At 40.2% G+C, this 15,377-nt stretch overlaps 1 protein-coding gene across 3 annotated transcripts in view; it reads right to left on the bottom strand.

Moving 5' to 3' along the window:
• The window catches only part of LOC102229597 (tensin-like), a 77,374-nt gene that overhangs the window by 41,910 nt on the left and 20,087 nt on the right, over positions 1 to 15,377 (bottom strand). For 2 of the 3 annotated variants that reach the window (XM_023329437.1, XM_023329438.1), the window contains exons 2-3: positions 14,794 to 14,908; positions 9,723 to 9,760 (exon numbers count right to left, since the gene is read on the bottom strand). In XM_023329437.1, the coding sequence (XP_023185205.1) occupies positions 9,723 to 9,760; positions 14,794 to 14,908 (153 nt within the window). Of the gene's footprint in view, positions 1 to 2,644; positions 2,857 to 9,722; positions 9,761 to 14,793; positions 14,909 to 15,377 lie in introns of those variants that run through there. The other variant, XM_023329439.1, reaches the window with a different exon arrangement.

Below are 15,377 nucleotides of genomic sequence, written 5' to 3'. Positions count from 1 at the left end.
AAATCTGATTTGATCACACAAACACAACTCAGTCTGCTAAGACTAAATTATATAAAAATGAATTTAAAATGTTAGTTGTCAAAAATCTTCCTGGTATTTAAAACGTTCTACCAGAAACAAAAGGCCAAAACTCCAGGCACATGAAAAACTGGTAAAAGGTATGAATGACCATCGCTAATGGCCTTAATGAAGGCCATACATGGTGTGTCAACAGTCAGACAGATATAACAGCAAACTAAAAAAAAGTTTGTAAAAAAGTTTGTACATAAATAATAATATTAATTATTATGCATCGCATAATAATTATTATTAGGTTATTATTATACTATTCTTCTTATTATTATGATGATGATTATTATGTTATTATATTATTATTATTATTATTATTAGGTTGCCCCTAGTACTAGTTGCCCCCAGTTGTAAGGGCAACTAGAACAAGCCAAGTGAATCAGTGCTTTAGAATGTATCTGGAAAAGTTCAATAAGGGGAAGCTAACTGTGCTAAATGTTAGCAAAAACATAAAAGCACTAAATAAAAAATTTGCTCTGCCATTAGCACACTAGCGTGAGTTTGCCCACCAGTAGACAGTAGGCCCACTAACCAAAAAGAAACAAAAAAAAACAGTTTTACTTTTGTTAAAAACTATATTCATGTCATTTCTCACAAATCCTCACACATTTAGACATACCAGGTGCTGCAGAGGTGGTCCACTCATTAGTGTGGCCATGGTCTAACAATCTTTGGCCGCTTTCTTTCTATTCACATCAAAGTCGTCTGTTTCACAAATCCATTGTCAAACCCTTGGATGTCACCAGCAGGGATTTGTTTTTGAAATGAGAACTAAATGACTACCACATGGCTAACACTCCATAAGCAAGCATGGAAATTGGTGACAAGCAGCGTTCGCGTCTCCTCTAAACGGTTCAGACAAACCTCGCCACAACTTACAGGCAGTTATTGACGATGCGATTCATCGCAGCGAATTGCCTTGGTGGTGCAGCTATTATGAAGGCCGGCGAGCTCGGCACGAACACCGTTCCACCTCCAAACCGACATGCCATTGTTTGTTTTGAGAGCCGAGTGCGGCTTTCTGTAGTGGACATGCGAGGGGCCAAAAACTGCGGATCATGGAGAAGGCAGCTATTTGATCATCAAGTGAGAGCTGAGCAGGCTGTGGCTTGGCTGTTTTACCCCTGGTTACAGCTTAAATCACTAGATAGACGACAAAACACTCCAATAAACAGGGAAATGATGAATATCAGATGTGTGATTGTGGCTCACTTTGGATACAGGTTGAAAACCACCAAATCTTAACGGCTGCCTTGAAATTTCACGCAAGATGAACATGACTATGTATAATCATAGGACATTTGATCTGGGATTCAGTCATGGGAGACTTCTAGTATTTGGCACCAAGCTGACAAAAATCTACCTGATTCCCGTTTCCTTTGTGGGGAAATAAAAACGTCTGCAAATTTGTCAAACTTTTAACAGCCGGGCTTCTGTGGACCGGCGCATGTTTTGGTCATTACTGGAAGGCGCTGATCGGCATGTCCCGGACAGCCTATCAGTTCCGGTTTAATTAGGGACGACGGCAGGATGCCGTTTCTCGCCTGACCGCTAATTACACGGCAAAGGAAGGGGAAACGACTGCAAGCCAACATCAAAGCTGCAAAAAAAAACCTCAATAAAACAACAAGAGCTGAGAACCCGATGTGTACTTTTACGTTTGATCTGACCGCCTCAGGGAAAAATATACCAGAATATATTAAGTTACTGAAAAAAAAAACTCACTGTTCTTCACTTATTGACAGATGTGAATCAACGGTTAAGAATAAATGCTTATATAACAGTTTTTCAGCATATATTTTGCAAGCCAGAGGAGCTTGCAGTTTTAACCGAATTTTGTTAATGTTTCACTTTTTATGAAGCTAGTCAGTCTTTGCAGGGTACTGTTAAGACATTAATCTCTGGGAGAGTTAAAGTGAAGCAACAAATGCCCTTGAGATTTGGCACGTGAAAAAGTGCAGCATCAGGATGAGGTTAAGTAAAAAACATTGGCCAAAGACTTAGGATAGGATTAGTTACAACTGTTTCTCTCTCAACTTTTGGCCCTTTCAGTGAAATCAATCATATTTTATTGCCATGCCTTTATTAGATTGAGGTCAAAGGTGACCGACTGCCAGCATCCTCTCTCAAAAGAAGAGAAGCACGAGAAGAGATGTGAAGGAAAAGAGTGGGAATGAAATCCCTCCTCAGCAATGCTACAGCAGATTTTCCTGGGAGAAGGGAAAACACGTTTGTCTGCTGCGTTGACCAGTTGCTCCCAGTCTCTTGCCGACTCCGCTGCCACAAATCACCGCTTGTCAGGTCACGAAAGCCCCCCCTGTCCTCCCTCCAACAGCAACTCCTGTGAACTCGGCCTGCCTCGTTCCCATGGGAGAAACTTTCCCATGGCTGAGTCAGAGCAGCCCACATTCAAAACATCCCGAGGAAAAAAACGACGCTTCTGCTGGAGTTGATATGCAGGAGCCTCTCGTGGTCGATGCTGTACAGCTTACTCACCTATTTTACCTATTCTATATAAAAACCCCAGAGAAAACCTTTTGTCAAAGCTGACAACACATTCCATAAACACTCTTACCTGCACGCCTGTACGCCGTCCCGTTCTGCCTCGCTGCTACTTTTACATACTCCCTGCCTTCACACCCCTTCTAAGAGAGTCAAGGCAAGAAAGCGAGTACTGTAATGCAGAGGCCGTCCTCCTCCTCCTCCTCCCCCTTACTCCAAACAACAGCAGTAATCCCAAACGCGTGCCAGTAGAGCTACTGAACTTGAGTCTGCGTGAATGCGGGCTTGTCTGCTCAGCCTCTGGACTGGACCAGGATGCACTCGTTTTACTGCTGGCTTCGGATCCTCCCAGTCAACTGCCAAGAAATTTCGAAAGACACTATATAAGGCCAAGAAAGTGGCTAGGGGCTCCTTAAGACTCCGGTACCCAAAATGAGAGAGCAAAAGTCGTTCGGGGGCAGTAACTGTATCCCTCTGTATTCCTCCTTCTGCTAACACACTCTCCTCCCTTCTTTCCCTCGTAGATCTCTCTGACTCTACGAGAGACCACAACTCTTCTGTTGTTGTTTCAGTTAGGCAAATTAGGCTAAATATAGATTCACTGAATTGAAAATGCATTTGATGGAATGTTAAAAAGATCAAGAGGTCAGCAAAAATGTTGATCCAATATTAGGTCTAGATGCACGCTGTAGTTTGTCTGACCCTCAGAAACGATTGCTCCGAGGAGGTGTGGACTATTGATTTTACCTAATCGCTAATGTTTGGCCGTGACGTATGTAAAGCATCAACTCGATGAGACCTTCCGGAAACGGCCACAATACCTTTACCAGCAATAAGGAAGCTGAGATCCTTCAATGTGTGCAGCAAGATGTTGGAGACCTTTTATCACAGTGTTGTTGCCGGTGCCACCTTCTTTGCTGCTGTGTGTTGTGGAAGCAGCATCAGAGCCAACGACTCTAATAGACTAGACAAAATCATCAGGAAAACTGGCTCTGTACTGGGACTAAGGCTGGAGTCCCTGGAAACTGCGGTGGAGAGGAGGACACTGAAGAAGGTTCTGTCTATTATGGACAATAAACAGCACCCTCTCCACCACATAGTGGACAGACAGCGGAGCACCTTCTCACATATTCTGCTCCAGCTCCGCTGTCGTAGGGACAGATACAGGAAATCCTTCCTGCCACATGCCATCTCACTGTACAGTAAAAGCTAAATCATTGTTCTGCACTAATCAGTCCAATTTTGCACAACTGCACTGTGGCACACTTGCTGTACATATATTTACATATACATACTGTATCTGCATTTTTTTAATCTTTGCAAGGACTGCTCTAAGCTGCTTTTTATATTGACAGCATGTTATATTTTATTTCATCTACAATTGCTACTCAGTGGTGGTTGTTGTGTGTCTTGTCTCTATGCTGCTGTAACAGCGAAATAATTTCCCTGCTGGGATGAATAAAGTAATTATATTCTATTCTATTCTATTCTATTCTATATAAAATGTCTTAAACATTTGTCTTGCTCCGATTTTAAATGCTCAATCTTTGGAATTGGGGCCAACACAGACTGAACATTTTCATTCACTTCCTCTGATGCCAAACTACAGCCATTTATAGATAGAATACAACTTTAAAACAACGTGGAAGATCGACGTCATCGTTCGCAACTCATTCTTTGCAGAGTTTTAACCAGAGAAATTGATCTCAATGGGAGAAATTCCAGACGGAGCACTGACAGGCGATTGCAGAATTGAGTAGGAAGACAACGGCCAGGCTAGTTTATAGCAAAATGCAAGTGAAGACCCACAATTTAGTTTCTCAGAAAACTAGAGATAAGAGATGATTTTTAATCAGAAATGTTATCCGACTGAAAAGTCATATGCAGTATATGCAGTCAGTCCTTAGTTGGGACTGTATACAGGACAGTTTGCTTGCCAAAAAACATAGATAGATGATTACATAGAATCACCAATTACAAAAAAAACGCTCTATAGAAAAACAAGAGACCACGTACCCACCAAAGAATACAAGCAAAACAGAACGGACCCATACCATGATGCTACCACCACAGTGTTACATAGAAAGGGAGTAGAAGATATCTGCATAGTACATATTCTTGTATTTGTAAACATATTGCTAATCTTTTAAATCAGTTTTTTGTTTGGTCACAATTCAGAGACAACATTTTTTATCCTACTGTTTTTGTCGACTGTTTAACAATGAAATATGCACCTTATGAAAATAAAACAGTTTTTTAGTTTTTCAACGCATTCAAAAGTCATAAATACGTGTCTACTGGCTGTTGCAAAGACCACCAGAAAGTTCTCCTTTTTAAAAGACAGACGGAGGATTTATGTAGTCGCCACCCTCTGGGTTTTTCAGCTCTTCAAGTGAACTCAGTTCTTGACCTCCAGATGATGACGGAGGTAAATTAGTCCATCAGTCATCAGCTAGCGCCTGGTTATTATAACGTTTATACCATTTGTCTGCCAACACTATCTCTCAGCTACCGGAGAGTAGCTGCGTCTGTACTGCAGAAGGGTGTTGCTATGGAAGCATGCGGCGGCGGCGGCCCTTTGAAGTGACGCGTCTGTACCGGGGAAACAGAGTTCCTTCTGTGTTGCACGGCCGAGGAATGAAGAGGTTTGTGCTCTGGTTGTTCTCAACGTGTGCATGTGTGTGCGTCCCGTCGTTTTTCTCTTCTCCCTCACGGTCGTACCTTTTTCACTTTCATGCTTGGATAGGTACTTTTTTTTTTTTTATTTCTGAACCTCCCTCATCCCCGTAGAGTTCTTAGTGCCGCTTTTGGTCTCGCCCCACTTTCTCTGTTTTGGAAGATAAGTCTGATCAAAATGAGAACCGTAGATGGAGAAAATATTCAAACTTTACTAAAAATAAGTTACAAGTGCCTGTCCAGGGCTTAATCTGAAGATGGGGATTTTGCAGAATCTATGAATGTTCTTCACATAATAACGAAGTTATGAAAAATATACCCTTTAAGCTCATAATGACGCTTGCTATTTAATAATTGTTGGGAAGCAGCTGCACAACCCACTATCTAAACAAACTATCTTTGGCGATAATGGCCACCATGTTGGCCCGGTAGTAAGTAACCTAGCATAACCAGTTTGAACACAGGATAGCACTTTAGCTTTATGTCCAGTTTTCTCCTAAGTCAGAACAATGTCCACAGCAAATAATTACTGTCTAAAGTTTTAACAGCTCCACACTATTTGTTATATACGCCGAACTGAGATATTGATCCTACTTATAGTGTGCACTAACCAACAAGCTAGAAGCATACTAAATAATATGGGAAAAATAGTCTTTTTTGCATCTTAAGGTAAAAAATTTCTTACAAATTGTTTGCATTTGTATTGCTTAAACAGCCGCCTTTCTTTAGATACTGACTTTTGCTACTCTATGCTGCGTTAGGTGGAAGTGTAGGTTCAGTAAAACCCCCTCATTGCTCAGCAGCAACATTAGCTTAAATGCGAGCCTGTGGGAATGCTAAACCTAAGATAAGCTTTTACTGCCTAAATGTGCTTCTCCTTTACTTAACTGCAGACTTTTTCTACAAGACTTTTATTTTAGGGTGTTCAATATTCAGTGTCATATACGTCAAGGGTGGAGCAAAAAAGAACAAATGAAAGGCTTTGGAAATTAAAAGGCAAATTGCTGGTGTGCTCTGGTTCGGGTCGTGTACAATCCTGTATGTGAAACTCAAGGGGCGTTTCTTACAAAACCGATTTTTAAAAAACCCCAATAATCACGTTTTCTTTTGGTTTTGATGATGCTATTACAAGCGTATCGAGTGTTTGGTATGACTAATAAAGTTCTATATAAGTTCAGTCATGCTAATGTTCTGTACAATTCTGAATCAAAGACAATTTTGTCATAGGTTTTGTGTTATATACTCTGTGAATTAAAATAATAGCTGTAGTAAAGTAGAATGGAATTGTTTCAGCGTCAATCAACGTTGTATAATTATCTGCTCTTATGTCTCCAGCTCGATTTTAGCTTTTTGCGAATAAAGACAAGACAAAGGGCGCTTTAAATGGCCCAAAGTGTTCCAGCTATGTGTCCCCTAACGCCACTTTATAGAGCATGTCATTTGCAAAGCATTTAATTAAAGGCCTCTCCCAGTTTCCACACATCACACAAGCGCGGATGTGGATGAAAATGTCAGGATGCTTAGATTACAAACTGTTGACCTCAGTGTTTGACAGTTTAAGACTCCCAGTCTAACCTTAAAACTGGGGCTCAGCTGTTTATGGGTCATGCAAGAAAATTCTAATCATCTGTATTATCTTTTATTTTTGACAATAAAAATTGTGTTGCGAGATCCGTCCACACTTCATAAACTTTAGTTGCGCATTATATTTGAACTCACCAACACCGCAAATTTAAATTTTTGTGTTTTTTTTTAACTTTTATGTGCAACTAGTCAGTGTAAAGCCAAACGTATCAGTTTGGACATTATGCATTTATAGCTCCCTTTTCAACATGCTATTCATGGATTGCGGCCTCTTGGTAACCGCCGTGTTTCATACTGTTCATTCTCTGAAATATACGACTGCAAGACCTGGAAATTTGTTCTGTGGCCAAGATGGAATGGGAGCATTAAAACGTGCAAAATGTCAGGGACGACCGCATTCATTTAGCGAGAAACATAAACATACAATAATTAGACTTTAGAAAAAAGGAAAAAAGAAGTGATTTTGAGACAAATTAATCTCGGGCATTGCTGTGCACATAGATAGATAGATAGCATTTATTGTCATTGAACAGAATTCAACAAAATGGCAAATATTTAAACTTCATGCGTTCTCGCTGGTTTTCGTCCAACCCCTTCCCATCATTCCTCTCTCTCCCTAAGCTTCCCGGCCAAACCTCGCTTGCGTATTCCAACCCGCCGGCAACAGCGAACACGACAAACCACGGGAACAGCATTCCTGGAGGCTTGTCTGGGACGCGGCTGGGATAAATCAGGAGGAATAATGAGAACGGCTCTCCGTAGAGGGCAGGAGAAGAAAAGAGAGGATGTGACTGACTGATGCTTAGCGAGATAAAACAGAGGACTGCACTCTGGGTATTTAATGGCATGCTGTTTGGAGGATCTACTTGCATAGTTTGGTTGTGTTAGTGCCAAGTTTATGTCAGGCCAAGATCTGCAAGATAAATAAGAAAGAAAAGGCAATATTGGAAAAAAACCAGGGAAATTAATTATTGAAATCAAGTGAAGCAATCTCAGCACTTCAGCATTGTTCACCTAAACTGAAATTAGTCTAAAAACAGATGGAATTGTGAAGAAATTCAACGCAAAAATCTGAACTGATATTCTGTAGAGAAGACTATAACGTTCACCGGACGTTTCAGCTAGTAGCGAGTCAGTCGAAGTGGATTTCTGCCAAGTCGAAACAACCCCCAGCCCAAAACTCTCACAATTCTCGCAAACACCATAAAAATAATGTTTTAAAAATCAATTCATATCAAAAACGTTCCATCATTCAAAAATTCTTACACAAGTATCACCAGATTTACTGTGGTTTCTCTAAGCTGATGTCGTTCCAGAGTAATCCACTGCAGGTACATTAGACTGTTGATAATCTCTTCACAGATCACCTTTGCAAAAAAGTCTGAATTATTGCTTTAAAGCGTGTACTCCGGAGTGATCATTGAGAATCAACGACATGGAGTTAAAGTTATAATTAGACAGAAATTTCTTTGTTGCCTAAAAATTAGGGATGGATGATATATTGGCTCTATCAGATATGGAAATCAGTCAACATTTTTTCATATACTAAAAATCCAACAGATTACTTTCATTTGACTCAATTAGATTTAATAAAATAAAAGTTTTTTAACATTTTTATCCAAAATTTTCACACAAAGATATGTCTTTTCGTTCTGTTAGAAATATTTTCCTGTCCATTGTCTGTCACCGCCAGAGGAGTGAGTCGTAATGATCGTCTGATGATTACCCGCTCTAACACCACAAACGGCTTCGCTCGGATTCTGAGGAATTTCGCAGATTCTTCTCCTCGAATGCCTTGCACACACAGTCGTTGTTTCCATAATGATATTTCTGTGTAAGCATGGCTTCAGAAAGAAGAGAAAGAATTAATTATGGACTTTTTTATCTTTTTTAAATTCTCCCATTCGGTCCCAATGAAAAAAAACAAAACACGCTCAGTTATGCTCATTCCCTCGTCTGATTGGCTCCCTCCTCCGTCCATCCGTCATGCCTCTGCCGCTTTCGTTTTGTTGGTTCTCGCCGTGCATTCCCTGTTTGTGCTGCGGCTGATTGTTCGGACGTCGAAACTTTTCCCCACATGGGTTTATTCCTCCTCTTGTAGGACGAACGTTCCTCTGTTTTTAGTCCTTACAGCACTCAAGGCAGCGAGCTGCCAGCTCGCTTCAGAAAAAATAAATGTTGGAATATTTGCAGCGTAGTCAGAAAGTACTCTATGGCTGATTAGGGAGTTCAAGGCTTTGCTGATCACAACAGATTGCAACGCATCAAAGCCTGAGCTTGGTATAACTGCTCGTTTTGGAGTTTAGTGACAGATGGGCAGGAATGAAAGTTGCCCACAGATTGGCCTGATGCTGGCCATGAAGGATCCTGTAGCCACACACAGGACGCACATTTCAGATAGAGAAACGTGCATCCTGAAAATGCCAGTGCGAAAAAAAATAGGTCCAATAAATAAATAAATTGACACCCACAAAGAGATCAATAAATACAGGTAAATAAAAGAATAAAGTCACTTAAACAAATTAAACAAAAGATAAATTAATGCATATCACACAAAAATAAAAACATAAATACATAAAAATGACAGAAAACAAGTAAATAATATTGACTAATCCAAAATGCATAGAATAAAATCAGGGAAATTAATTAAAAAATAAATATAAAACATTTAATTGAAATAGTTTCAGAACATTTTAGATTTTTATAAACAAAAATTATAAAGAGACTTTTGCTTTGTTCATCAACTTTTCAATTTAACGTCAGACTTAATAATCTTTGAAAAATTTAAATTACAGTTCCTTATTTACTCGCAAAAGTTTGAACAAAAAATAAATAAATTATTTTTGTTCGAACAATGTTTCTTCATAATGTGAAGAGGCTCAGGGTCTTACCTTCACTTCGCATTTTTTATGGCAGGACAGGCGGCATGCTGAAACAACAGAGGCAGGTTATTGATTGATTATTGAGTAGCTTACAAACAAAACAACAAAACACAAGCATATGCATGGTGTAAAAGCAGAATCATTTTTATTGCTAAATAACTTCCAGCTCCAATTTTGAGAGTAGGATGCTACAGTGCTGCCCTCAAGTGGACAAAAGCAGCAATCAACCACTTTCATTGTCTTTAAATTTATTTTGTTATTTTAACATATAGAGATTTTAAAGTAATTTTTCTGGTTAAACAGGTTTCTGGTTGCCTGAGTAGTAGCAAAACACTCCCAGGTTAAATTAGGTAAACCTGTGTCATGATGATGAATGAATTACTTAGTAGCTGTGCTGGTGAAGCGCTGCCTGCTAATTATTTCAATCAGAAAGGCAAAGCAGAGAGGAAACATTTAGCTCGGCTCTGTTAACGTTTTGAAGTGACTTCACGTTTTTTTCCACATCCTCTTGGATCTAGCAAATAGTTTCACACTGCAAAAGCACTGTTTGACTTCCAAACCGAGGAGGAAAGCCTCTGTGTATATCAAGTTGTTTTTGATATGAGCAAGATGGCTCTCACCATCACAAGGTGACACAAGCATTCAAAAGAGAAAAAGGTCATGAAAGTGGTTCCTAAGAGTGCAGATATGGGACTAGTTCCAGTATTTCCCTCCAAACTTTGCATGAATGGCGCCTTGGGCATTCATGCAAAGTTTGTATGAATGTTTGTTGCTACTGAATGTTAGAAGAAAAATTTCTAAGAGCAAAAATGACATACAAGTCTTTTTTTTTAAAGTCTGGTATTTCCAGTAGGAGGCACACTTCCGCTAATACACTAATGTGCTAATAGTGGAGATACATTTTTGTTTATCTCCTAGCTTTAGCTGCTAGCTTTGAAAAAGCTTATCTTACTTAGCTTCCCCTAAAATAAATTCTAATGTGGTAATTTACTGTTATGTAAACTTTCAGTTGAATAAAGTTTGACAGCTGTGTTGACATCTGTTAAGAATCCTTCAAATGAGTAGAGGTCTTCATCCACTTCAAATTCATGCATTTGAAGTGGATGAAGAATGGACCTTACCAAGCTCCGCCCACAACCGACCCACGTGACCGCAAGTCTCACAAACAAAGCCTCCGTTTCTATGTAAACGTGACTCGATTAGTGCATCATTTCTACTGGATTTTCACAATATATCAGCTACTAAATGGACAGAGGAACTAGCAAGTTCATGTCATCTTTTTTGGATGAGATCAAGGTGTTTGAGCCACGCGATGCCTCCAACATTGTTCACGTCACAGCAAAATGCTTTCGCTCGATCAGGAAAACGGCAGACCCACACACCCTCTACATCAGGGGTGCCCAAACTTTTTGACACCAAGATCTACTTTTTCTCTCACCAGCCGGCTGAGATCTACCTCATGACACGAAGACATAAAAATTGTAAATTAAACTCTATTGACTTATTTTATATGCGAATATACATCAGTTATAGCAGAAATATTAAAAGTGATAGAAAACCTAATGCAGTTTCTCCCTCAGTGAGACTCTGTCACTGGGAGGAGGTTACTGGTTTCTCAGTCACAAGCTGGTTGCAAACCTGAGGCCAGCAGGTGTCAGTCAGTTATGGTAGATCTGACATTTGGTTTGATGACGTCAATATGAGAAGCTACAGGCTGATAGGAGGAACCAAAGAGCTCTGTAAAGGTAAAGGCAAATCTTCTGAAGTTGGGATATAATTCATTTAATTTCACATAATTATCGCGGTAGAAGCCATTTGTTTGTTAAAATTTTATGAAATATTAGGGCGTGCCGTGGTGGCGTAGGGCGTAGCGCGACCCGTATTTGGAGGCCTTGAGTCCTCGACGCGGCCCATTTGCCGCATGTCTTCCCCTCTCCTTCCCTGTTTCCTGTCAGCCCACTATCACATAAGGTACACTAGAGCCCACAAAAGACCCCCTGGAAGGGTAAAAAAAATAAATAAATAAAATAAAATTTATGAAATATTTCTTCTATTTGATGTTTCTTGTGAATGACGTAAACTCACAAACGAACGAGGTCATTAGTCCAACGTTTAGAAACTACAGCGGCTGTAATGCGCCACAGCAAAGGTAAACAAAGGTAAAATAACCTGAACAGGTGATCAACTCAAAACCACTCCTACCTTTTTACTCTCTCTCTCTCTTTGTAGTTTAAGCACACCTGTTACCGTGGCAACGGCCTGCGCCCCGCAAGCCGAGCAAAGATTACGTTAAAAACACAACATTCAGTCCGTTACGATATCAAGTTTCCAGGCTTGATATTTATTTCTCGATTAATCAGCGCTTCCCTGAACACAGCGATGGTTGATTGACTAGCTGTACTTGGTGCTAACGTGGCTAACAGGAGTAACAGTTTAGTCCAAAGCCTTTTCTGCTCAAATAAAATCTTTAGTGTATGTTCAGATACAGACATATTGCATATTGATCTGTTTAGCTAACGTAAGACTGTGTAGCAGACAGGCTTCAAGGTGTAGAAGTTGTATCAGTTCTGCCATTATGCTGTACTTAGCTAACGGGAAGCTAAGTGTGTTTGTGAGACGGCCACGTACGTTGTAGCCGCGCTACTACGTAGAATGGGCATCAGCCAATGAAAAGCGGCCCCTGTGGTAAGGTCCATTAACCCAGCAGTCTCGTTTTCTCTCCTCTCACTTTCCATCCGTGATGTGGAGCAGCAATAGACATTCATTCTGTGACAACAATGCATTGCTGTAGAATTACAGTAAACTATTTAAAATGAGCTCTTCTGACAAAATCCCTATCATGGTCAAATAGGCAACATTAGCAACACAGTTAGCAATTACATCAACATCTATAGAACTGATAGCATGAGTGAAAGGACGATACATGATACATGATGTAGTAACACGTGTCAGTGGCACGTTGGGTATCATCATGGTTGTAGTTAGCGCAGTAGCATTAGCCAAACTAATGGTTATGATCAGTGCTTTATGGCTAGCATAGCTTACTTTTCGGCTATGCTAGCCTGTTTCTTAGCTCTGCTTTGCTCCTGCTGACCCTCAAACGACCTCACTGCATCCAGTCATCACAAGTCTCGCTTTTCCTGCCCCACTCCATCACACTGCCTACACTAAAAGCTGTTGGTGTTTTGAAGAGCAAATGTTATTGCCACAAGTTCAGCCAACAAAAGACCAAAATCAGTCAATCAACAACAAAATATCTTAACGTTGAATGTTACAACGTTTTTCTCGCTCTTCTTGTCCTCTCGAACAGAAAAGCGATGAATACATCATGCAGGAGGTAAAATCTCCAAGCTACCTGCTACTTTCTGGATGTAGTTTCTGTTGGGTTTCAGCTCGTTTTCTCCTGTATTTTAGGGTGTATGATGATTAAAAAAAGAAGATGAAAGAGAACATAATTCTCTTGTGTCCTCATTTTCTTTTGCTCTTCCAGGTCTAACTCCTTATTTCCTCTCTTCTCCCCCTATTTTAGCTCCTTTGCCTGCCTCTGCCCCACACTCCACCCCTCACCCCCTTTTTCCCTCTCTTTTGCCTCTTATCTAGGCTAATGCAGCAGCAGCCATGCTAATTTTAAACACCAAATCCTCAGCCAAAGCCCTTCACAAGCCCCATCCTCTTTCTCTACACTCTTCATCTCAGCCTCAGTTAAAGCCGGTGTCTTTATGACGCCGTTGGAAAGTGACAGAGAGATCGACTTAAGATGTGTGAAAGGCGATAAAGGGAGAAAATGAGGAAGGCAAATATTTCTCTTGGAGGGACAATGAAAAATTTGGGTAATCAAAGCATGTTGGTGACACTTGCATGCAGGAGTTGAGTCATATTTCTGCTTGTTCAGAAAAGCAATATTAGCTAAAACTGTGTTTAAATTTGACACATACAATGGCTTTCAAACAGTCAATGTGTCTGATGTAAAGATTAGGCCAAATAGATCATCAGAGAACCTATTGATCTAGGTTAGTCAAGATCAGCTGTTCTAGCTGGATGTTTAGCTAGTCCATCATCAGGACAATCCATATATCCATCTATCCATTCATCCATCCATCTGTCCATCCTTCCAGGCTCAGACATATTTCTGCTTGGTGTCTCTATCCAAGTATGCTAGGTGACTTTAAGGTGTTCCCAGGACAGAAAGAACTTAATCAGATACCTGAACCATTTCGGCTGACTGATTTTGATATTGACCCTTTGCAAGTATGTCACCTAATCACGTGGCAGCGCCATGACAGACATCAGAAGTGAGGGACGGGAATGTTGAACGGAGTAACTGCGATTGTTTTCCCAAGTTGGTTTTGCCAGTGTAACCTTGACTTCTACTTGTTCAAGTTAAGCTAATTCATCTGTGGAAGTAGCTCACCAAGCTGGAGCTCATAGGCAGAAGTATTTACAAAAGTTGAACACAGCTAGGTTAGAAACCGACTCAAACCTTCTCCTTCCTGACGTGTTTGTTGATTTGATCAAATCACCAATTTTGCCTGAATTCACACCACATGATTTGTACCAGTATGTCATATACGGTGTTTCTTCTTAGACTGGAGGAGAAAGTGTACAAAAGTCTAGATGGCTAGCAGTTGTATGATAGTGGGGCATTTTCTCCACACTTACTAATAGTGGAACAAGTAACTTCTCCATAATGCAAAATTTGATTGCATCTTACTAATCTTACTTACTAATGAAGTATATGAACGTTAGTCGTTGTTTTTTGTGTAGGCAACCGCTAAAGGCTAAAACTTACCAAAAGCCTCCTTTTTAATTCCAAATTCAAATCAATGTCACTGAAAGAACATGAAGTTTTCTATAAAACATGGTGGAGGCAGCTTTGTGATTTGAGGTTATGTTTCTTCAGATGGATGTGAGGTTTTTGTCAACAAAGATGAAGGAATGACTTGTTTTGGCCCCAAACCCACCTGGGAGTCCTAAATCAAACAACACAGGCCTCTAAACAGTATCAAGACTTGTTGCCAAAAGATGATTTAGGTAAAATGATCACTTTTTTAAAAAAACAGATTGAATCCCAGACACTCACCTTTACAGATGAGACCCTCTTTAGTGATGGCCTGCTTGCATATATCACAACTCTTTGCCTTCTTGAACGGCTTCAGCTTGAAGGTGTGTGTGTGGACGCCCTCCAGCTCGTCGGGCTGCAGGAAAACGACAAAAAGGAAAATAGCAGAGTTCAGTCGACAGAACGGAACAAGATATTCACTGATAATTTCATGCATTTATTCACTGGACAGTATGGGCCTTTGATGTCACTGGATTCCAGTGAACCAGATCTCTACTGTCACTAACGTAACGGTTGACAGAGAGGATTTACATGCGCACGTCCTGATTGATTTTAGGCTTTAAATGATGCATCTCAATGCATTTTCGCTGACGTGGAATGATACTACAGCAAACAACAATGATGATTCTTAGGATTTCCACGCATACACCAACGCTAATCTTTGGCTAACTGTCTCTTACGAAGCGATGACTCACCTTAGAGTTATTCCAGTGTCTACTCGAACACGCTTGTTGTCATTGTCAACAAGTAAATTAGCACAATTTGAAAATGAAATAGATTCAGAATCAGTCAGAATACTCTATATCTACATGTTTATTGATAAT

Source organism: Xiphophorus maculatus, chromosome 24, assembly GCF_002775205.1.
Source record: "Xiphophorus maculatus strain JP 163 A chromosome 24, X_maculatus-5.0-male, whole genome shotgun sequence".
In the NCBI taxonomy this organism is placed as follows: Eukaryota; Metazoa; Chordata; class Actinopteri; order Cyprinodontiformes; family Poeciliidae; genus Xiphophorus; species Xiphophorus maculatus.
This window is presented reverse-complemented; position numbering and strand designations above follow the sequence as displayed.